This window comes from Acomys russatus, chromosome 5 (assembly GCF_903995435.1).
Source record: "Acomys russatus chromosome 5, mAcoRus1.1, whole genome shotgun sequence".
NCBI lineage: Eukaryota > Metazoa > Chordata > Mammalia > Rodentia > Muridae > Acomys > Acomys russatus.
Window position 1 is genome coordinate 59990987 of NC_067141.1, and position 23492 is coordinate 60014478.

The 23492-nt window shown below is 48.2% G+C and overlaps 1 protein-coding gene across 1 annotated transcript in view; it reads right to left on the minus strand.

Annotated features, from left to right (window-relative positions):
- Window positions 1–23492, minus strand: part of Tll2 (tolloid like 2) — a 109335-nt gene that overhangs the window by 61807 nt on the left and 24036 nt on the right. Inside the window, exon 3 of the mRNA XM_051146539.1 lies at window positions 1366–1440. Coding sequence (XP_051002496.1) covers window positions 1366–1440 — 75 coding nt within the window. The remainder of the gene's footprint in view (window positions 1–1365; window positions 1441–23492) is intronic.

Below are 23492 nucleotides of genomic sequence, written 5' to 3' on the forward strand. Positions count from 1 at the left end.
AGTGAATGCTAGTAATAAGGGAGCAACTGGATAAACTGTCGTCTATACTGAGAACACTTTGTAGCTGTTCATAGGACTAAATTAATCACAACTACTTTGGAGGAATTTCTCACAAATCAGTGGCAAAGCATGATGCATTACAATCAATCTTATATTTTTTAAAAAAATTGCAAAACTTAATGCATGCATGCATGTTGATGTGCATGCTTATATACGTACATAGCCTCATGGGTTTGTATGCTAAGTAAATGCATGTGGGAAAACGTGTAAGGAAGTGAAGAAATGTCATTATCTGGGAAAAAGAGAAAAAGGCAATTGCAGGAAGTTGGGGAGATAGCCAAAATCAGGGGGAAAGGGCAACAGTAAAATAAAAAAAGTACATGATGATATCAAACCATTGGTACATTTTTGTGAATGTATATTTTAAATATTTACATCTGTGTGAGGAAACAATATTGAAGCAAAAGCATAAACTACAGCAAGTTTCTACCACATCCCTGCAGGGGCAGTCTTAAAACACAGGATTCTGGCATTTGAATCCTTTGCTCTCCAGTCAGCTCAGCACTGCCCTGAACAGGAAACGCTTCTCCAAGACTGAGATGCGTCCAGACCCCACCAGCCTTGGGCCTCTGAACCTTTACATGCAGAGCCCATTGGGATACTCCTGGGAAGGGTTTAGGCTGGCCACAAGCCGGTGTCTCTCTTGTCCCTCCCTGGGCAGCCAAGGACTCTAGTCTACAGTGGTCAGCCACCCCTATCCAAGATCCACTGTCCTCTCTTGCCTATGGACCCTCCTCTTCTCTAAAATGCAGTCCCCTGAGTCTTGCCATCTCTCTTCTCAGACCTTGAACTCACAAGCCGAGTACCAGAGAGAAAAACAAACTCAGGGGGCAGAGTTTTCCAATGGTCTCCAACCAATAGACCCTGTCTTTCCATACCTCCCACCCCCACAGCAAAACAGATTTGCATACCCAATCTCCCCCCACACACACACACACAGCAAGATAGCCCCCCGCCCTGTTCCACCAAAGGAAACACTTCCCTGTGCCCACTGCTGGCTATGCGTATGCCCAGCCCATCTGCTGACACAGGAGGTTCCAGGTTTCAGAAAAGACACCCAAAGCTGGGATTTGGGGCCATGATGGTACCAATTGACGGGGACAGAGTCTCCTTTCAGAGTGATGACAAAGGTCTGAACAAGATGAAGAAGGTCACACCACATTGTCAATGTACCTAATACCACTACACAGTGCACTTTGAAATCAGTAAAATGCTACGCTAGATTTAAGTTATTTATCAAATCTTGCCACAATCTGAAAGAAAAATAAAAGGTCCTCAGCGGTCTGGGGGCCTCACATACATTACCCTTTCTTGCCGCCTGGATGCTGGTATTGGAGGCTGTACCATTTGGCCACCTGGCAGTTGGCTCCTCAAGCCCACCTGAAGGAGGACAAGAGAAGAGAGTTAAGGACACACCTTTCAGAAGCATCAAGGGAGCAAACCTGCCCACTGGGTAACAGTCAGATCAGCAAGGATATGGTCAACTAACTAAGGCTTATTAGGTCAGTGAATGCCTTTTTTTTTATTTTAATAGCCACCCATAAATTAGTAAGACTACCATCTTCCTTGGTCAGTCAAGGATGCTCGGAGTGGAATTCAGAGCAGCCACGGGGTGGCGGGGAGGGTGGTCCCAGCTCAGTTCCTCCACTTGGAGAAGATGAATGAACGCACAGAGAAGTCAAGAGTCAGGTCCACACAGGTGGATCACATCATAGCCACAGGACTACTGGTAGAACTCCATCCTTGTGCTGGCTGATGCTGTTCTGGGCTTTCTCTCTGTGTTCTGGTTTCCCCACAGGGAGAATCTTCTTCAGCAAACTGCTGAGTGACTCTGAAGACACCACACAGCAATGGCAGTAAGGATCAAATGTATTTCTGGGCAGCCACAGGTAGCCACCCTGCCAGCATTCACCTTACCCAGAAGATGTCAGTCTCCAAGTCCTAACTGGCGCCTGCTGTGTGCTGGGTGCAATCCCAGGACCATAGATTTAGCTACAAACAAGGCAGACAGGGTTCCTGCCTCAACACTAGAACTCTTTAAATGGCAAGCTGGCAATAACAGTGGAGGAGCTAGCGCTAAGTTCTGAAGACCAAATTCAGGAGAAATGGGCTTCTATGGGAGGGTGAGAGGGGTCATCAATGGGTGCTGGATAGGGCACCAGGAGATACAGTGACCACGAAAGCATGTCAAAGCCTCCAAAGAAGAATCTACTGACAAACAAGAAGGCATTTCTTGCATTGGTTGAAAGCCATGACGCTTAAGAAGCAACCTTCCCTTGGAACATTCTGGGCTAGGTGTTATCTAACTCCCTTAAAGAAGCTAAGGCTGAGGTACAAAGCCCAGAGTAGCCTGGCTCAGGACATGGTCTCTTGGTCAAAGACTTAAGACCTATCCTCTGCCACCACTGCCTGATGAAGGCTCACATTTGGCACCACTATCCAATAGGTAGCCTGTGTCCAGGTCCACACCAGTGAAGGCAATGTTCATCAATTCCTGAGTGGCAGGCTGCCCCCTCCACCGCTGTGACTCAGGGAGGGCCTACAGCTGCCCTAGCCTCCTGTAGAGGAAGGACCCCAACACCAGGCAGGGATGGGAGACTCCCTGCATCCTGCCTGGCTGGCCGGCTTGGAATGCGCTCACACAGCCCCTGCAGCTGCTGGGGTCTACGCTGCCAGCTCTCGGCCCTCGGGTATTCCAGTTGCGATATCATTTCCTCTCGGGCTAAAGGTCAGGGGAAATCCTGACGGTATGAAGTCCTTCTGCAGGACAGGAATGTGCCATCTGCAGAGAGAGGGGCGGGTGGCCGCCATCAGGCTCCGGGTCCAGCTCAGCCTCCGCCCCACTGGCTGCGCAACTGCTGCTGAGAACCTGGGCGTTAGCATCTTTGGTCTGTCAAATGGGCTGCTGCGGGAACCAAAATGAGGTAATGGGTTTGTTTAGGTATGTGTTCATTCAGAAAATATGCATCCGACACCTGTTATGTGCCAGATTCTGTTACTACTGCTGGGGAGGTGACCTCAGGAAATTATATTCTGATGGAGGGAGGGGAAAAAGGGAACAAATAGAAATGAAGTATTTAAGTTGGCTGCTGGTGAGTAACTATGAAGGAAAAGAAGGCAGGTTCTAGGTGCCATTTTATGTAGGAAAAAAAAAAAGCAGAAGTCTGAGGAGAGACAAAGTCTATAGATATCTGGCAAAGAGCATTCCAAACTGAGGAGATAGCGGGTGCAGAGGCTCTGGGATGGGAATGTGCTCAGCAGCAGGGAGCTGGGTATGCCAGGAATATAGGGTAGCAGAGAGCCTGTCCACCATCCACTGCACAGCCCGCTAGTGTGGGGTCCTGTGGGCATTCTCTGGGCTTCATCTTTTATTCTGAGTATCCTAGATAGGATGCAGAAGACACCTAACTGCACCCACGTGTTGTAAAACAGGAGCTGTTGACAGTGGACAAGAGGGAGGCATGAGAGCTGGGATTTGTATTTTTGACTGTCATGGCTCTAACATGGTGTCATTAAGGTCAGGTGTTCTCTCACAGATTGCTTTGACAAGGCTCTGGGCTCTTTGGAATTGCCTGTACCTCCCAGGCACCTCATTTGTTCTTGCTCTGATGGGGTCCGGGTCTGAAGGGAGAACAAGCATCTTCTATGACAAATCCCAGCTTTGAGTGGAAGCACATGTCTGCCAACCCCGGCGGCACTTGGGAGGTAGGGACAAAGGATCAGGAGTTCAAGGCCAGTCTGAGCTATGAAGCAAATTCAAGGCCGGCCTGAGCTGTGTGAGCTCCTAACTCAAAAGACAAAAACAAGACACCGCTATCAGAATGGACAAAAACCAAGAACACACGTCCCTCGTCTGACCTCGTCCTCAAGGGATGGAAATGCTGTCTTTTTCCTTTGAGCGGCACAGGCCCAGGCTTCTAGTTCTGCCTGGGATCCTCCTAGCATCAAGAAGCCTTGTCACTTCCCTGTTGGAAACACTCCCACTACCTTTTGGGATGAGTTCCCGCTCTGTATGTAACTGAAGAGGCCTTTAGTGACATGGCCCTCTGAGCATCCTCTGCCTCACCTCTTGCCTCCACTTCCACAAGCTGAGCCACACTAAGCTGTAGGGGCTAGGTTTCTATTTCCCATTTTCCTCCTTTGTTTTGGTTGAAATGAGACCTTATTATGCAGACTGGGCTGGCCTCGGACTCAAAATCCTCCTGCCTCTGCCTCTGCCTCCTACGTGCCGGTACTCCAGATATGTACCACCTCGCTGTTTCCATCTTAAACATCTTCAAGCACACCATTGGGCCTGGCTAGCTCTTACTGATTCCTCAAGCCTCTAACTGGATGCCACTTCATTTGCGATGCTGCAGGATGGTACCCCTGCTCCTCCTGGGTTGTCAGCCCACCTCCTCTGAGCTTCCTTAGTGCCCCCTCACTCTGTCCATAGCTGTCACTGCATGTTCCTGGCACCTCTTTTGTGCTCAGCAGAACCCCCTTGGCAACCTTTTAGGTTTAGTGACATAAAGGAAAAGGCATTCTTTCCCCCCCGCGCCCCCAAACTCTAATATTCAGAACTTGGCTTGAGGCTGGTGCCCAGTTACATAGGTGATGGATGGACCAGGGAGGAAAAGACTGGGGCAGCTTCATGGTGTCCCAAAGGAGGATGGCAGTCATTTCCAGGTCAATTTAATACTGTGGGGGAAATGTGTGTTTCTCAGCTTTATTAGAGAGAAGGAGGCAGCTGTTGAACAATGGCTCTCAACATTGGCCATAATTTTGAATGACCTGAAAAAGCCTGTGAAAAATACTGAGGCCTGCTCCCCCCTGGGACTCAAACCTTCAGAAGCTCTGTTTTAATTGACCTGTGGCATGGCCTGGACGTGGGGACTTTGAAATACCTCACGGGTGATCTGAAGATACAATCAAGGTTGACCATAGTAGCCACGAAAAGAGGCATCTGCTTGTAATTCCAGCTGTCACAAGCCTGAGGCAGGAGGATCACGAGGTCCAGGCCAGCTGTGCCACCCCTACCTGCCAAATAGAGAAGTTGGCCTTTAAAAACTCAGAACTGTAGAAGAGGACTCACCTTGTGCTACATTCTTTTTGTTTAAATGTGTATTGGTGCTTTTCTTGCATGTACTTATCTGCACTGTCCATGGAGGCCAAAAGAAACTGGAGTTACCGATGGAGTCACAGGGTTGTGAGTGCCCATGTGCGTGCTAGGAATTGGAGCCTGGCCCTCTGGGAGACTAGCAGGTGTCCTAAACCACTGAGCTATCCTCCAGCCCATCGTATGATATATACATTTGCGGGGGTTGCTTTTGTTTCTTTTGTTTGACTGATTTTTTTTTCAAGACAAGATTTCTCTATGTAGCCCAGGCTGTCCTGGAACTCACCCTGTAGATCAGGCTGGCCTCGAACTCAGAGCTCTGCCTGCCTCTGTCTCCTGAGTACTGGGATTGCCGGTGTACTCCATCCCTGCCTGCCTGAGCTTGTATGATAATGGAAGTCTTAACAACTGAGCCCTTTCCTTCCAATCTCACTAGGAGCTGAAGATGTGGAGTTGGGGTTAGACCCACACAACTCTAGAAAAAGCTGTGTCACCCCGAAAACGATGGAAACTGTTCCTTGACAGGTGGGGCTCAGGCTGAGACTACAGCTGTAAGCTGTAGAGAAGAAAGACAGGAACTGAGCCAACGACTCCATTGGTAAGGTGACTGTCTTGCAAGTAGCAGGACCTGAGTGTTACCCCAGAACCCAGGTGAGAAAACACGATGGTAAACTAACCCCTGCATCCAGGGGCCAAGACAGGGGACCCCTGGAGCTCGCTGGCCTGCCAGGCTAACCTACTTGGCAAGCTCCAAGTACATGAGAGAGACTGTCTCAAAGGGAAGGCGGCCGGTATCTGAGGAATCACACCTGAGGTTGTTCTCTGGCCTCCACGTGCACATGCACGCACATGAACATGTGTGCACACATGTGTGTCATGTGCACACCATGCAAACAAACAAACAAACAAAAAAGGTGCCCGCATGTGTGTGCACGCACACACACATATATATGTATATGTATACACATGTACATACACACATGCACATATGTCTGCACAGTATATACACACATACATCCAAGTATATCTCATTCACACATTTGGCCGTTATTTAATTACCTCTTCAGTGTAACAATATGCAAAGCCTTGTAAATTTCATTAGTCACAGGGGTTTATTCAAACTGTCTCCTTTGCATAAGAAACCCAGGCTTACAGCTGGTGTCTGGGAAAGAAAGCCCTCCAGGCCTTGAAAAGAGAGCTTGGCCTGTCCAAACCCTCTCTGAAACACAGTGGAGGTCAGCGGCCCGTGATGCATGGGGCCAGACTGAAATGTCTGTAACCAGCATCTGCAATTCAATCCCACAGCTTCCTCTATGGAACAATTCACTGAACTCCAAGTTGTTCTTTTTTCTAATTCACCATATAATTCACCTCCCAAGTTCAATTAAGAAGCAATCTGTTAGCAACTTCGGGAGCAAGCTGCTTTTCTTTGGGAAAGTCCAATTTTCTTCCGCTCTCAACAAAAAGTACCTTAATTACATGCATCATAATAGACACTGGTGTACACACAACGCCCTTTCACCATAATTAAGGAAATATCGACGATACACAGCCAAGATATGAAAGCAGGAAGAAACAGGATTCTTCAAACCCCAAGGGGATGCTGCCTTGTTTCATAAATCAATATTGCCCATTTGAATAATAGTGACTATGAATATTCATTAATATGGAAATGCATAAACAAACTGTAATTATTCTTTCTATCCTTCATTCTTTAAGCATAACATTACTCGATCCCTAATTTTCTTAAACACAAATCCATTCTTAACTACAGATTATTTTAGGGTGCCCTTATAGATAATTATAGCAGAAAATGCCTTTGATTTACTTTAAGAAAAAGAAAGAAGAAAAAAAACAAAACAAAACAGCACAAGATCCTAAAAGCCAGTTAACCAGTGGCCCGTTCACTTCAGAAAATCTTGGGTGAGCACCTGCCCTGGGCAGCATGATGTGGGCTCCTGTCCACATGGCCTGCCTTCATGGTGTCTGAGCTCTAATGGCTTAGCATAAACAATGAGCTCGTTTTGGGGGAGGGATTAAGCACTTTGGAAAAACTGTAACTGAGTTTTATGAAAGACGGTAGGTGGGGTGTGAGCCGAGAGTTAAGTGAAGAGAGGGAACACCTATGTCCCCACCACCACCAACAACAACAAAACCAAACTTCAAGTCAAAGTCCCCAAGAAAGACAGAGGAACATATTGCTGGAATTGGGGCTCAGTGCACACTGTCAGGCATAACACTGAGGGGACACTTCGTATCTGGGGACACCTTACCACCTTGCCTAATGGTCCATTTAACACATAGCAAACTTCTAAAGAAGTGTTACTACTCTTATTTTACATAAGAGAAAATTGAGGTCTGTAACACACAACCCGGGTAGTCAGGATTTGCGGTTCCCCATTCCAAGGTTGGCCCTTCAGAGCCCAGAAGCCACAACTTACCCCATGCCTTCACCCCTCACCAGGATAGGTGTGCCTAAGCCACACTCCAGGCAAGGCCCAGTGGGGGCACACCTCCACTGAAACGTCGCAGGAACCAACTGTTCCACTGGGATTTTAAATACTCGGCAGGGAAAAAAGGCAAAGCCCCTTTAAAAGGTCGACCCAAGAACAAACAAGGCAATCACTATGGTAATCAATGTGTGATCTTGAGCAACCTCGAGCCAAATAGCTTTCAAATCCCAAATGCTACAGAAGAGAAAGGGGAAATGAGTTAAAAGATCATTGCCAGATTGTGTTAATGAAATGATTTAATCCTGGCGAGGGAATAATGACAGGAATTCTGCTACAGTTCCGGTGGAAGAGAAACATCAACTGGTAGCATTTTGTAATTTCGTAAAATATATCAATGTCTTCTAAAACAAGCAATGGTCTGTCTTCAAGGTGTCTGCTTCAGGCAGGGGGACAAGTGTAGCTCATCTCAACCTTACAAGTAGATTGTAGCATCTGTATCCACAATAGGAGAGTGCTAAAACCAAGTATGACACAGTGGCACAATTTGTAACCTTTTAAACTATTTTAAATGTTTGCTGAGTGGAAAAAATGGTATAGTGTAAGATAAAAAATGTAAAAGAACAAAAAAAAGCCCCCCAAAACAAACAAACAAACAAAACCCACACGAAACAACAGGTTAGGAAATAGTGCCCAGTATAACTGAGGTAGACTCCAGTGTGACCCCACAGACACATAAGAGCCCCAAACACAGGGGACAACTATGACTAGAAAAGGCCTCAGAGACCATTGTGGAGGTCTTGGGTCATTTTGAACATGTTTTGTTCATTTCTGCACACATGCACACACACACACACACACACACACACACACAAAGTTGCCAGGGAAACCTTCTGGTGAGGAGGAAACCTAGTCGTGTTTATGCAGATGGGAAGCTGTAGGCCACCCTCTACTCCCTCCCCCACCCCACCCCATCTTTTTTCTCTCACCACTGGAAGAAATAAGGACCCATACCTTGGCAGGAAGGCATCTCATTGGCGGGATCCAGAGAGAACCTGTCAGCATCCTCTGAGGCTTTGTCAAGACCCAACCCTGTTTTCTAAGTTCATAGGTAAAATATTTGTGGTTTTGGCGCAGCTTGATGAAACCTAGAATTTGGTCCTATCCCTAGGCAGAGGATCATGGGGGACTATTTTTGAGACAGGACGCCACTCTGTAGCTCAGGCTTAAATGGAGTGTACTACAGAGCCCAGGCTGGTCTCAAACCTGTGGTGATTTTGACTAGCCTTCCATGGGCCCCTAAGTGCTGGGATCCCAGACCAGAGTCACCATGCCTATGGTGGCTTTTTATACTGGGAGACTATCCAATCATGCACACGTGAGTCCTTCTTTTCCAAGGACCACCAAGCCACATACCCATCCTGCTTGGTACTGGGCCTCCACTCGTCTTGGATGCTGTATCTGCATGTTTCTGTTGCCTGATTGGTGGATGAGTTAACACATAGGCCCGTTGCTTATGCATGCTTCACACTTCCAACCTTCTTCTCCTGCCCCTGGGCTCCTTGTACCCTTGTCTACCCACTCCACATCAGTCATGTGCAGCCTGGCCTTGCCTTCTGGGCTGTGTCCACTATCTTTTACTGTGCAAAAACTGTCCTTCCCTGTAGGGTTGTTACATAAGAGAGGGATAATGCACGCAGTGCACACAATGATACCCGGTGCACAACCTGCACTCACTGAAGCAGCTCCTGGAGCTTGGGATACGGTGCTTAGGACAAACCCAGGGTTCTGCGCATATTAGGCAAATGCTGTAGCACCAAGCCCTAATATATGACTAAACCACCAGTGGTATCATTGACTGGCCAAATCTTCTTGAAGTCTGAAGGGGTAGAACTGGATGGAATAGTCAACTACAGAGGCAGTTACATTTCATACCCGAAGCATCACAGGCCAAGGTAGAAGTTCAAGTTCTCCTTAAAACAGTCAACAAATGCAAGTTAAAGTCAGAAACTCTTGCTGAAACTAAGGCCGCTCACTGTAGCTGGCATGGTATCTTTTTAAACCCACTCCAGATGGTGCCTGTCTCTAATAGTGGGATAGGGAGGTGTTAGACCCCAGAAGCCACGTTCTGTGTAGTCATCCTGTTACCCCTGGATAAATGGCACAGAATGGCCAAGATTCCCTATGCAGTTCTCACACTGTAGGCTAACACTCATAGAGGTACTGTGGATGTCTGTTGGGCACTTTGCTAAGTGCTGTGCTCCTATGTGTTTTCTCATTTGCTTCTAGGCATGGTTGTATGAGGTCGGCCCTACTGCTAGCTTTCACTTAAGTGAAAGCTGAATCTTCAAGCCCCTCAACATTACCTACAGGCACCCAGCAGGTGAGAGGCCAGCCTAGGGGCAGTCCTAGTCCCATCCTCTTCCCCTGGTGGCCTTCGTATGCCAGGACTAGAGATGCCAACCTTGATTACGCGTGCCAATGGCCCAGTGGAAGAGATAGAAAAATCCCTGCTTCCTGGGCAGCTAGACAATAACAGGTTGTGTTCACAGAAAGAGCTCTTTGAGTTTATCTCAGGGTAGCTTCTGGAGGCTCAGGGGAGCCTTGTGCATATTGTGAGAAGTTCCCAAGTGATGGAGCCTTGCCTCCGAAGAAGGAGAGCAGGGAGAAGAAGAGCAGAGGAGAAATGGAAGCTGGTGTCTCCTAGAGGCTACTCTCTGTCTCCCCAGGGGACCCTACCACGGGGTCCTCTGGTAGGCTCAGAGCTCTCAGCCTCCAAACCAGGCATCAGGCTAGACAGCCAGGAAGACTGAGAAGGCCCCCTCTGGATATAAAGAAAGGCTCTCTTCACTCACACCTCCAGAGCTGTGTAGGGCACCCCCACCGTGGCCCGGAGCCACATTCGCTTTGATTCAAGCTGGTTCTGTGACGCGATTGACCAGTTCCCGTTGCGCAGGAGACACAGCTGTGGAGCAGACCTAACCCAGAGTTAGGGAGAAGAATAAGAGCAGCCTGGGGACAGAACTCTGTTTCCCAACCTGAAAATCCAGGAGGGCTTCCCAGGAATGACATTGGAAGACACGAAGGGCTTTAAGACCCAGGGAAGGGAGGGCCTGGCAGAATAGGACGCAGGAGCGGAGTGGAATGACCAGTTTCACAACACAGAGCCTGACCTGAGCCATCTTTGGCAGGTACTTAATGTTCTCTGGTTCGTGGAATGGTTAGAAGAGGATGTACCGTTTCACGTGTCCGTAGCATGTAGGACGATGTGGGGGATGTGATCTCATTGTCATCCTTCAGGTTGCCTTAGGAGACCTCAACCTTTTTTTTTTTTTTTTCTCCTTGATGACTGAGCTGAAAACAGGACCTTGTTGGTCCTACTTCCTTCTCTGCCTGCTCCAAATGCAGCTTTCCCCAGACAGTCTGCAGCCCTGAGTCACCCTAGCTCACCCTAAGCCAAGGCTGCCCAGTATGCACAGATAGAATGCTAGTCCCACTTGGTGGGGTGTAAGACTATGGTGTAGAGTCACTGAGATGGAGCAAAGTGAAAGAGAGGGAAGGTGGGACAGAGGATGTGCCCATTCTCCCTCCCAGAAATGACTGTTAAGTTTGGGTTCTGTGAACCCCAGAGGGAAACTGCTACTCCTTTATGGCCCTTTGTGGGGGAAATCTTTTTTATACTGACTTCCTGAAGCTTCTGAGAGTCTTTTATGAAGCAAGGAGTGGGCGGGGCAACAGCAGTGGGAAGATCAGTCCCCAGGACTGATAGGAAAACAGGAAGAGAGCAGCAGGGACCATAGTGAACCAAGAATGCCCAAGGATGAAGCAGGCTAGAGTGGAAGGCGTAGGGGCATCCACAGGCTTCCTGAGAAGGGCTCGCTGAGCCTGAAGCAAAGGCGGGTTGAAATGGGGAGAAGAAAGAAGGGATTCAGACCATCCAGGTATTGCTATGGAGTAGGGTAGTCTTAAACCTCCCTGGGTCTGGTCCCACCCACCTATCCAGCTTATCTCCCCATCCTCATAGCCACCCACCAGCTATCCACCCTGAACTGTCTGCTTCCTGGCCTGTTGAGTTTCTCTTGCTTTATCCTGCAACGTCTTCCCCATAGCACCTCCAATCAAAACCCTCCAGGGCCCCCTGGGCCTCTTTCAGGAAGACACACCCCTTCTCTATGCTTTATTCACACCTCTTTCAAGTCTCTGCACTCACTAGTCCATCCCCCTCCCCCACCCCCATTCACCTTGCTTCTGTAGTACCTCACGTATATAAGCACATGTGTATGCATGCCTGTGTAGGAGCATATGGGGGTCAGAGAATGACATTGAGTGTCTTGAGGAAGAAGACAAGTCCCCTTCTGACTTGTTGCCTTGAAACGGTGTCTCTTGCCGAGCCATAACTTAACATTTGGCTGGGCTGGCTAACCAGCAAGCTCTCAGAGTCTACCTGTCTCCACGTACCAGGCTTTTTATGAGGATACTGGGGGGTTAAAATTCGGGTCATCATGATTGCAAACCACTGACTGTCTCCTCTCCCCTGGCCTATGGGATAATTCTCTGTGAGTCATTCCTACAAAAATGGTCCACTCTTGAGGATCAAGAGAACGGCTTGGGTATCTGAAACCACATGGTGGTTATAATGAATGCCCTACAAGCATGCCCCAGGCCTAGAAAGCTGGCTCAGTGGCTGTGAGCACTTACTGCTCTTGCAGAGGACCACAGTTCAGTTCCCAGCAACCATGCCAAGCGGCTCCCAACCACCTGTATCTCCAGTTCCAGAAGATCAAATGTCCTGGTCTCTGTGGGTGCCTGCATGCATATAGTGCATATACAGACATGTGGGCACACTAAAAATAAACCATAAATATACACAAAATCTAAACGCACAAGTGTGTCTAGTCCAAGTGGCACTATGTACATGTATCTGCAATCTGGGTTAAACACATCATTTTCCCCCTTAGGAAAGTGAGGCTCAGAGAGGCACACATAGCACATGGCCTGTAGGCACCAGCTGCTCCTTAGAGAGCTGAGGGTGCTTGATCTCAGCCCGTGCCTGGTTGCTCTGCAGGAACAGAGACAGAAACCTTGGGGCCATGTGGACTATGTAGCTAGGTGTTGTTTGCTCTTCAGAAAGAAGATGGAGTCAATCCTCATTGCTTGCAGTGACATTCTTCAAAGCGGCTGTGAGCACTCAGCTAGTGAAGTGAGCCCTGAGTCCAGTTCCTAGGGAAGTGAGACCCTGTCCTGTGCACAGCATGGCACTGCCAGCTACATATAACACAGCACTTTTCATGCTATACCGTTCAACCCTCCATCCACGGATGAGGATAGTTCCGTGTGTGTTTCTGCTCAGATGCCTTATTTAACATCCAGTATGCACTCACCAACACTGACTTTTCAGATAGCAGTAGTGTAATTTAGGCCTCAGTGCCACTCATGGGTTCCTCTTTAAGGCCCCTTGTGACCTTCTTGGGATCAGGAGATGCAGGCAGCACTTCAGTACCATGACTGGGCATCACACTAAATGGCAAAATCACCAGCAAGAGGCACAGAAACTCCCGATGAGCTAAAAGCAATGCATGGGAAACCCACCCTGTGGGAGCTGACTCGGGACACTGCCCCCCCATAGCAGGAGCCAATAAGAAAATTCAAGAACACAGAAGCCCCAAAGAAAGGAAGAGAAGACCCTGAGCCCTCTCTTGTGAGCTGGAGAATCTCAGAGCTGTGTGGCAGGAACTGGGAAGAAGCCAAACAGAGCCTGCTGGAGTGTGAGCAGTCATTGGCCCTGCACTGCATGGTGGCCTTGTAAAGGGTAACAGTAATGGACAGTGACAGGGTGCTTGTGGGCACAGGCCAGCTAGAGTGGTGAGCACAGTGGCCACTGGGTAATATATCCAACAAGTGGAGGTTCCCTGAAGGTAGCCCCTGAAATGGCAACTCCTGGCCAGTGCCCAGTCTCGTCCTGTAGCATCTATACTGTCTGCTTTCAAGAGAAGACACATCTGTAGTGCATGCTTAGATACAGAAAGAGAAAATGCTCCTATGTGGACAAAAATGCAAACAAATATACCACCAAGACAATGTGTATAGTGGCTGAGATTGAATTCTGAACTGAACTCTGAGCTTGAACTTGGAGGAGTAGAACACACGGGGACTAGGACTTTCTCACTGCCCAGCCAGGGCTTCAAGAGAAGTTGTAGAAGAATTTTATCCCATGCTCTCTGCAGAGATGCCCAATAAAGATTTACAGATATCTCAAAGGGCGAGTCCAATATGCTAAATCACAGAAAAAGACTTCAAGAAAGGAAACAGACCCAAGCCATCTCTCAGGCAGGAGGAGCATCATGGGTTCAAGACCATCCTGGAGTACATAGTGTGCATGTTCATAAGAGAGGAAGAGAGAGAGACAGAGAGACAGACAGAGAGACAGAGAGAGAGAGACAGAGACAGAGAGAGAGAGAGAGAGAATAGACAGAGACAGAAAGAGAGACAGAGAGAGAAAGACAGACATAGATAATCAGAGAAAGAGAAAATGTGAGCACATGAGAGAGACAGACAGACAGACACAGAGATAGACAGAGACATCAGAAGGCAAAGATTGATGCTCTGGGTATTGGCATGTCGGTGAAATGTGACAGAGAGATCAATGCACACTCATAGTCACCACTTCCAGAGCTCAGGAGGTGGCATGCTATATTACAAATGGATGCCCAAGACTGACTATTCCTTCTCTCAGGATGCCAGGTAATAGCTGAAGTTCCAGGAGCTGACCTTAAGGAAGAAAAGAGAAGTGACCTTAACCAGCATTATGAGACTTGCATTAAAAACCTAAGGTTGTGCCTTTTCCTTGCTGGCTCAATGTGCAGGTTTAAGTGACTAGAGCCAGGGACCAGGCAGGTGACACATGAGGATGTCAAAAGAGGACTCAGAAATGATGGGGGGCTGTGGCAAGTCACAGGGAAACTGCCCCTCTGAGCTCAGATTCCATTGTGCAACCCACTGATTGCTGCCATGTGGACTCTGGACCTGTATGACTGGACCTTCCAGCTCTTCAAGCCAGTGTTCTGGGTTTTTATGAGAAATCTGATTTTTAAATGTTGGCAGTAAATTGTAAAAATGTAAGCACACTACAAAACAAACAACACACATCTGCAGACCAGATTTGGCTTGGGGGAGGGGAGGGGACTGACAGTTTGGGACCTCTGAGCTGGAGGGTGGAGGCGGAGGGGACAGTCATGCCTGTAGGCAGGCCAGAAGCGAGGCCCTGGGCTATATTCACTGGGGCCTGGGGATGAAAGGGTCTTAAAATGCACAGAGGCAGAGAGCAAGGGACACAGAAGCAAAGCCTGGCTCATTTCTCACTGTTTGTAGACAAGCAAAGGTCATTAAAGGGGATCCTAGAAACAAGATAACCAGACCAGAGTGTGATTGTCTGGCAGCTACACTGTCATCTCCTCTCCAGAGACCCTTGGAAACTGCAGAAATGATTGACATACCAACCTCAGTACAAACAGTCCTATAAGAACCACACCCTGGTCCAGGTCATCCAGTACATCATCCTGTAGGAAGCAGGCCAAAAGCCTCACCCTAAACTCACACCGGTCGATTGACCCACCTGCCACCCAAAGCAGTGTCCCAGCTCCCTCAGTCTCAGGGGCTTAATTCCCATCCCTTTGAGGGAAGCAGTCTGGGCTTTCTTTGGCTCTTCTGTCTGGCCTATTGATGTATTTTCTACGAAGGAACAAAGCAATCCCACAGTCTCACATCCTTCCAACTTCTGGGAGCCCTCTGGGTAGTCTTTATACGGTGCCGTGTCAGATGCATTTTAAACAGGAAGCACAAGGTGAAGGCTAACCAGAGATATTGTTGTGACCCAGTCTGTACCAGGAGCAGCAGGGGTCACATGGCCAGTTCTCACAGCATTCAAGGAACGTACCAAAACAAAAACCAAAGCAGGACACCCCCAAATGACTCATTCCTGGCTCTCAGGAGGAGGAGTCCAATCATCCATTTCATAGATAAAGAAACTCAGAGTCCTAAGATGCCCCTAAGAGTCCATCACAGGGAACTCCAAGGCTGTGACAATGGTTTGTTAAAAAGCCTGTTCCACCTGTCATAGTATAGCTGGCTAGACTGCTAACAAGGAACATATTTATCAGGGTGGGGGCGGGGGCTACGTTCTATAATTATCTTCTTTGGTAAAATCCTCTACTCTCAGTACCCCTACATAGGTAGGTGCCAGAGTAAAGGACACTTGATTTGATGAATCATAATATAGCGGCCATATTGGAGCAAGTGTAAGAGCAAGGAGCATTTTGCGGGCCCCTGAAATCAGCCATATTCCTTTCTTTCCACCTTACAAGTCCTGGAGAAGGCAGCCCTCCTCTCTCTCCTTCTCCCCCTCGTCCTCTCCTAGCTATCAACTGACTCCCATCCTCTGTGTATGTGTTTGTATGGTGTGTATATAAAGTGCGTATATGATTATGTGTGCACGTAGTATGTGTGCATGCGAGGGAAGACACACGCGTGTCATAGCACACATGTAGAGGTCAGAGGGCAACTTTAGCTGTAGGTCACCTCCTTCCACCTTATCTGCGACAAGTCTCTTTGCTGTTCACCACTGCACGTTCCAGGCGAGCTTCCAATGAGCATCAGGAAGGTCTCCTGACCCAGCTCTCCCATCCCACAGTAGGAGTACTGGGATTACAGATGCACGGTTACCACTCCTGGCTCCACGTGCATTCTGGGGACCTGAACTCAGATCCTCATGCTTGCACAGCAAGAATTTTATTCATTGAGCCATTTCTCCATCCCTCATATAGCTATCATCCATTATTAATCAACCATCCAGCTCCTCGCAGAATAACTCCTTTCTTTAGAGTTACCTTGAGTGAATTCTCTGTCTCATACCTGGGGACCTGTTGGCTAGAATGCCACGCATCACCCACTTGCTTATCACAGCTTCTGGTTTTGTTTCAGACTCCCAGATTCATGGCCCTGGAGGGCAGTGAGTCCTGGGATAGATTGAGAATGCCTGCCTGCCTGGCTCAGCACCCACTGTGGCTCCAGTTGCCACAGATGCAATGATGATAAATATCAGCTCCAAGGTGAGCTTGCTTTCCCCAACACTGGAAGGTTCTCAGTGAGCTCTGGCTGCTGTCCAAGGTGTAAGTCAGCCTTGAATGAGGCCCCAGAGGAAGAGATCGACGATAGAATTTTTATGTTGTGTTCTTTCTTCCTTCCCAGAGAGCAGATGTGCACTCTATCAAATGTCTATCATTTCAAACGGTCTCACCAAATAAAAGACTTCATGGGTAGAGGCATTGCCAAGCCATGCTGGTCCTAGTGCTGAAATCCTGGCCCTAGAACTTGCTGACCACCAGACCCTCTTGAGCCCAGGCTCTGGCCCCGGGGCATCCTGACCTCAATAGTGGCTTTAGGAGCAGTTCACCCTGCCCTCTTATGGCTCTTACCTCACCCTCCTGATTTTTTTTTTTTTTTTTTTGGTTGTTTTGTTTTGTTTTTTGTTTTTTGAGACAGGGTTTCTCTGTGTAGCCTTGGCTGTCCTAGACTTGCTTTGTAGACCAGGCAGGCCTTGAACTCACAGTGACCCACCTGTCTCTGCCTCCTGAGTGCTGGGATTAAAGACGTGTGCTACCATACCCGGCTATCACCTCCACCCTTGATTTTGATTTGTGGACTTTTGCTTTAATTTTGACTCTTGCCCTGTCACATTCTCCCAGGCCAGTACTTCCTTATGTCCACCCCAAACCCCACTTCCCATAAGGACCAGGGCCTGCTCTACCCTCCTCTTCACAGCTACCAGCATGGAACTAGAAAGTCTGCTAATGGCCTCCCTGGTGCTCTCTGCTTGGGTTCCTGTACTCCCAGGCTGGGCACATACTTACGCCTGCCTGGAAAGCAGTCTTTGGGGAGATGGGTGGCTGTTACAGTGAGGGACACTTCTGATGCCATCTCCTACCCCTCCAGTACTCCAGAGTCACAACAACAATCACTTGCTACTGCAGCTCCCCCTCCCTAATGGTAGAAAAGGCATGGATATAGCTGTGTCTGGGTACTGAGTACAGATTAACTTTTTTTTTTTTTTTTTTTACATGAAAGAAGGGAGACAAGAGAAAAGGCTGCTAATCGTGAAGTTGACATCAGAGAGACGGCAGGGCTGTGTGACACAGCCCAGGCCTGGCTGTGGATGACAGCACATGAAGACCAAGTTCCATGCTGTGGAACTCCAAGAGAGGTCTCCTGGGAGGGCAGGCTGACCACGGGAGGTCAGCTGGATGGCTTCAGATTACAAAAGGATGGAGCAGTGGGCAGGAAACTGGATGCTCTCTCTGTCTCAGAGGTGTCCTGAGGACCATGTTTTCTGACTGAGAATCTGTAGGAAGGGACCAGTGAGATAAGCTGCTGCCCATATGGCTAATGGGTATCATTTTCAGGCACTCCATACTAAGTGATGTGGATCTGCCCAGCCCTGGGCCAGCACTCTGAGGCTGAGACCACTCTCTGAGCTTTCACTTACTCCTAGGCCTTTTAGACATCACACAGTCAAGCACACAAGCCTAACCATAATGGTGTCTGTGGAAGTGTGTGTGTGTGTGTGTATGTGTGTGTGTAGGGGTTGAAGGTGAGCCAGGATCTGAGCTCCTGGTCAGATCCAACCAGTGTGTGCAATATATAGTCCAAAAGTGGCATCACTTATATACTCAGCCTGATATGGGCACTAAGGAAGAAAGGTCAAGACCAAACTAAATAAGCCACTCCTGTTGAGAGTCTGACGAGGAGAAATGCAAGCTGATTGCAAGTTGATGCTGAATGCAAGCAAGAATTTTGTACAGAGCCAGGTGTGGTGGTTCACACCTGAAATCCCAGCACTCAAGAGGCAAAGGCAGGCAGATTTCTGTGAGTTGGAGGCCAACCTAGTCTACAAGTGAATCAAACAGAGAAACCCTGTCTCCAAAAACCACAAACCAGGAAAAAAAAAAAAAAAGAATTTTGTGCAAGATGAGGATGGCTCTCCCACGTGACTGCAGAACTCATATTTTCTTTGAGGATGGTGACCAAGGGACTGAATATTTAGCAGCTCAAGGGGACAGGTTAGAGCTAATACTTGAAGCTGTTTCTAGAAGCAGTAAGTTATAGACCTTAAAGTTTGACTCAAGATAACAAGAGACATAGTTGCTGCCAGACAAGTGTCCAGGTGAAAGGTAGGTAAGTGGATGATTCTTGTGGCATTTGGTGGAGGATCCATAGCCTATGTATGTGACTGTTGGGCCAACTTCTTGCTGGGGCAGCACCGAGGCTTGCTGGGCTGGCACAGAGATTTCCTGCATGTTAGTTAGGATCAAATCTAAGAACCTCCCAGGCGTGTTGCTACAGGAAGGCTTTAGCACTTCCACTGGGTCATGGCAGGGCATTGCAAGGAATTCCTGAGGAGTTCAGGGTCTGGGACACAGATGAGGACCAGAAAGACCAGGAGACAAGGAAATTAGCAAAATGTCAACCAAGGGGGACACCACAGCTTTTGGCATCATGCTCTGGGAAAATGTTTCCGCTTACTACCTTTATTTGATTCTCCCATGCGATAAAGAATATAGAAGATGCCATGTAAAGTATCCCATCTTACAAATAGGAAATGAGTTAGTCTAAACCCACAGCCATGCAATACAGAACCAGGAATGCAATTTTGAGTCTGTCCGACTCTTATGCACAACCATCCACAAGGTCAGATCCACAAGGTAGAGGCCCAAAGTAAACATCTTCAAGGCTGCAGAAGCACGCAGAAAAGGGAAGGAGTGGCCAGAATCTTAGAACTTAAAGACCAATAATGTTTAAACATCTTGAGATTCTAAGCAAAAATGTGTGTATGTGTGTGTGTGTGTGTGCGCGCGCGCGCTATCTCTGTGTGTCTGTGTGTATCTGTATATCTCTGTGTGTCTGTGTGTGTTTCTGTGTCTTTTTCTCAGAGACCTATTCATTGATGTTCATAGACTGCCCCCAAAATTGAAATGTGAAGCCCAACACACCTCAAGAATAAAAGGCACCAAGCCTATCAGTATGGGCCCCTCCTCACCCAGCTCCTGGGGATCCAGTGGGAGAGATGTGGATGAGGAAAGCTCCCTAAGCCTTCTGACCCTCTCCAGCTTCCCAAGCCAGAGGCACCAGCAACCCAGAGCTCCAGCAACCAGGTTGTCTCCAAGATGGCACTGGATAGTATCTAGTGTGTGAGCAGACAGAGCTGAATCTTGGTGCTGCCCCAGCAAAAAGTCGGCCCGACAGTCACATACATAGGCTATGGATCCTCCACCAAACACCACAAGAATCACCCACTTACCTACCTTTCACCTGGACACATGTCTGGCAGCACTCTCACCCCAATGAAGAAAATTGTTAAGATGGGGAAGTCATGTCTATCCAGGCTGGAGAATGCCTCCACATGTGTGTGGATACTCAGAATTCATGGTCTGTCTATGGGCCTGTTTAAAGTCACCCTATCAATTAATTCCCTCAAGGACCCTAAGGCTAGACACCATGTTGGGGAGCACATACACGCAAGTCTGTTTTCAGCTCCTCCATCCTTGGAAATCTGAGCCCAGAAAGCCTGAATTGGAGTATTTGATTCAGATACCCACAGCAGTCTCTGATGTCTAAGTCTTTGGTCACGTCCCTCCTGTGGTCTGAAACATCAGTATTTAAGTAGTCTTGAGATAAGTGAGAATGGGGTTCCGTCTGCCACCCCAAGTTGTGGTCAGGATCAGAAGTAGCAATCTAGAAGCCAAAGAAACTGTGGGCAAAGGCTTTATGATTCGAAGATAACACTCAGAGAAAGGACACAAGTTGTCGCTTCTGCCTGTTTATTTACTTTGAACCCTGAAGCCAAACTGCTGGGGCTCTGCAGATGCTCTGCACAGACGGCAGGAGCTAAGGAAGCAAGAGTTACCGCTAGGCTGGCCTCTTCAATGGGGTGGACACAGCCCAGTGGCTCAGAATGGACACGGCAGGAAACACCGGCTTCCATCACTGCCAATAAGTAATTAAAAGTACTTCCCCTTTCAGAGTTCTCATTATAGAGATCAAGAACTCAGATCCATTATCCCAACAGAGATAGCCGCAAGACAGAACTTCCTCTAAGGTACATTGCAAAGACGGTGATGTTCAAAGCAAGCTTCCTCCACCCTTCAGGGAAGAAGGAAACAAAGAAAAAAAAATGCACACATTGACCACACAGGCTTCTGCCTAGTGCCTCAAATTCAAAAACAGGGCTGCCAGGTCCTGCCAGGCATACGGGAAGAGATGCAAGAGGGTTGGAAAGTGTGTGTGTATGTGTGTGTGTGTGTGTGTGTGTGTGTGTGTGTGTGTGTGTGTGTATGTGTGTCTGTGTGTCTCCCGCTAAGTACTTCCTTCACTACACAGCTAATCCGATTAGCAGCTTTAGGAAACTCCGCAATGTTAATTCAAGAGCTCCATTCACAGAGAAGCTAGGTCCGTGCCCGCCCAGAGCTCCGTTCTTCTCACAGCAAATCAAAAGCATACAGAGGAACTTTCCCTGAAGGATACGCTCTTGCCTCCTGGCCCCACGAAATCCAAATGCCACTGCCACATCCGCGAGTCAGCTAGCTGCCCGGACTCGGGAACGAGCCCATCCCAAAATGAAGATGCTGGGAGCGCTTTTCACAACACACCCACATGAGGCCATTTCAACAGCATTGTGGGCCAGGTGGCCTCCTGCAGCTGGCAGCTGTGCTGAGTGAAGAGGTGTCACAAAGGCACCCAGAGTGGAGCGGAGCGTGAGTCACCAGCTCTCTGGTCTTCATTTCTTTGTCTGTAGAATGGGGACTTAGAGCAGAGCGAGTTGTTGGAACAGAAGGCTGGACGGAAGGAAGCTCAGGGTGTGGACAGACACGATGTCATTGGGTTGGACAGAGGACAGGAGGGGAAAGGAGCCTGTCTCTGTAGACTGTGAATTGGGAGCCAGACTAAGAAAGCTTTCGGATAAGCAATGGGGACATCTGAAGGGGTTTAAGGGGGCAGAGTTGTGTTTGGCTTGTGGCGTCATCCCTCCAGTGTCTGCCTCCATCCTTGCATGCCCTTTTCTGTGTCCTATGTCCTCTCCAACTCTTGGGAAGACTTTGGCCATTAGATTTAGGGGTCTACTCAAAACCAAGGATGATCTCATCTCAAGATCCTTAACTAACTAGATCTGCAAGGTCCCTATTCTATGGGGTCACTTTCTGGAGTTGTAGTAGACCTGAGTGGGGGAGCACTATTCCAAATAGTACAATATAGTACAGTGGCCAGGAAGATGACTTGAAAGCAGGCTGAGGGAAAAGAGAGCTGAGGCAGGGAAGCTCATTAGAACTCAACTCAAGCCTGTGGCCTAAGTAGACAGTGACAGAAGTCCCTACTGGGAGCCCCAAAGCCTTCAAAGGCTTCTTATATGCCATTGCAGAACCCCCAAATGGACCCCTAAACAAAAGCACGGCTCCCCATTATTCTAAACTCCTTCCAGACTGTTCTCCATTCCTTCCTGGTGGCAAAATGGCAATGGGACGGTCAGGGGAAGATGCAGCGAGCTGGCCATTGGGACATCTGTGCTCTGGATCGAATGCTGCCACTGAGTGAACACGAGCACCTCCAGGGCATCTCTAGACAAAGAGGGTCGCTGGTCCACTTAGAAGAAATTGACATCCCTGTGTTCTGTAGCCCGCAGAGTGGCTCCAGCTTGGCAAGAAAAGTGGCCTGTGGGCTGCTCTGTGGTGACAGCCCTGCCCTAGTGCCTCATGCAGGGACTTCAGCCCTCTCCCACTGGAGCTCCTTTTCAGCCTCCAAGAAAGAAGCCTGCCCTTATCAAAGCTTGGAAAGTTGGTGAGCTGTGATGAAGAACACATCCCTCCCCACATTCCAACCTAGTGAGAGTGGGTTAAGGGGTGGCTCCTTTTTAATTTATGTTTTAACCCAGAAAAATGCTCAAAGATCTATGTACAAATTTCTTCCCTGCAACATCATTCTCATTTAAACATTACATTAAAAGGGAAACAATCTTCTTACCCATACCTAAGGGCTCAGATGTGGTGTGCCAGGGCTGCCTGTGGATCACGAGTGCCCTTGGCATCGTACCAGCTCACTGGCATGGTGTGAGAGGCATCTGTGATGGAATTTTACCGAACACATTCCAGTTTAGTCTTTGTGTTTAAAAAGTGTGTGTGTGTGTGTGTGTGTGTGTGTGTGTGTGTGTGTGTGTACAAGGCCATGACACATCAACACTTAAAGGAATCCAGTGAATAGATAATGTCAGTGATCCCTGGGGCTGGATAACAGGGTTTTCATTTTCCACTTATGCGCTTTGCACTTAAAAGAAAACCAAGAAGTATTAGTTTAATCAGCAAAATCAATAAAAAGAATATTCCCAACCCCAAAATAAAATAACTATTCTAGATGGTTACAAAGCGCAATTGACCCTCGGAGAAAAGCAAATGGAATAAAAATCATTTTGCCATGGAAATACACTGAGAAGAAAGCCTGAGCTAAGCTGAGAAGGGAGGGTTATCACTGGTGCATTCAGAGCCTTGGTGTCCGGCCCCCACTGCCTGAACCCTTACATATGTGGCAATTTCCCCCAGTCTTCACTTTGATTGCAATCCTTTCCTACATCTGAGTCTATGTTGCTCATAGACTCAGACACCACAGAGGAAGTCCTTCTGGTCCCCAGCCACTCACAGTGGTTCCAAGACCCACTGACAGCACTGGCCTTCATCTGCTAACCCCTATGGGGAGCTTTGTAGCCAATCCCACTAACTGTTCATTTTCCTCATATGTCTTGGAGCATCTGACTCTGGACACATCTCCTCCTCCTCTCTCTGGTTTTTAGG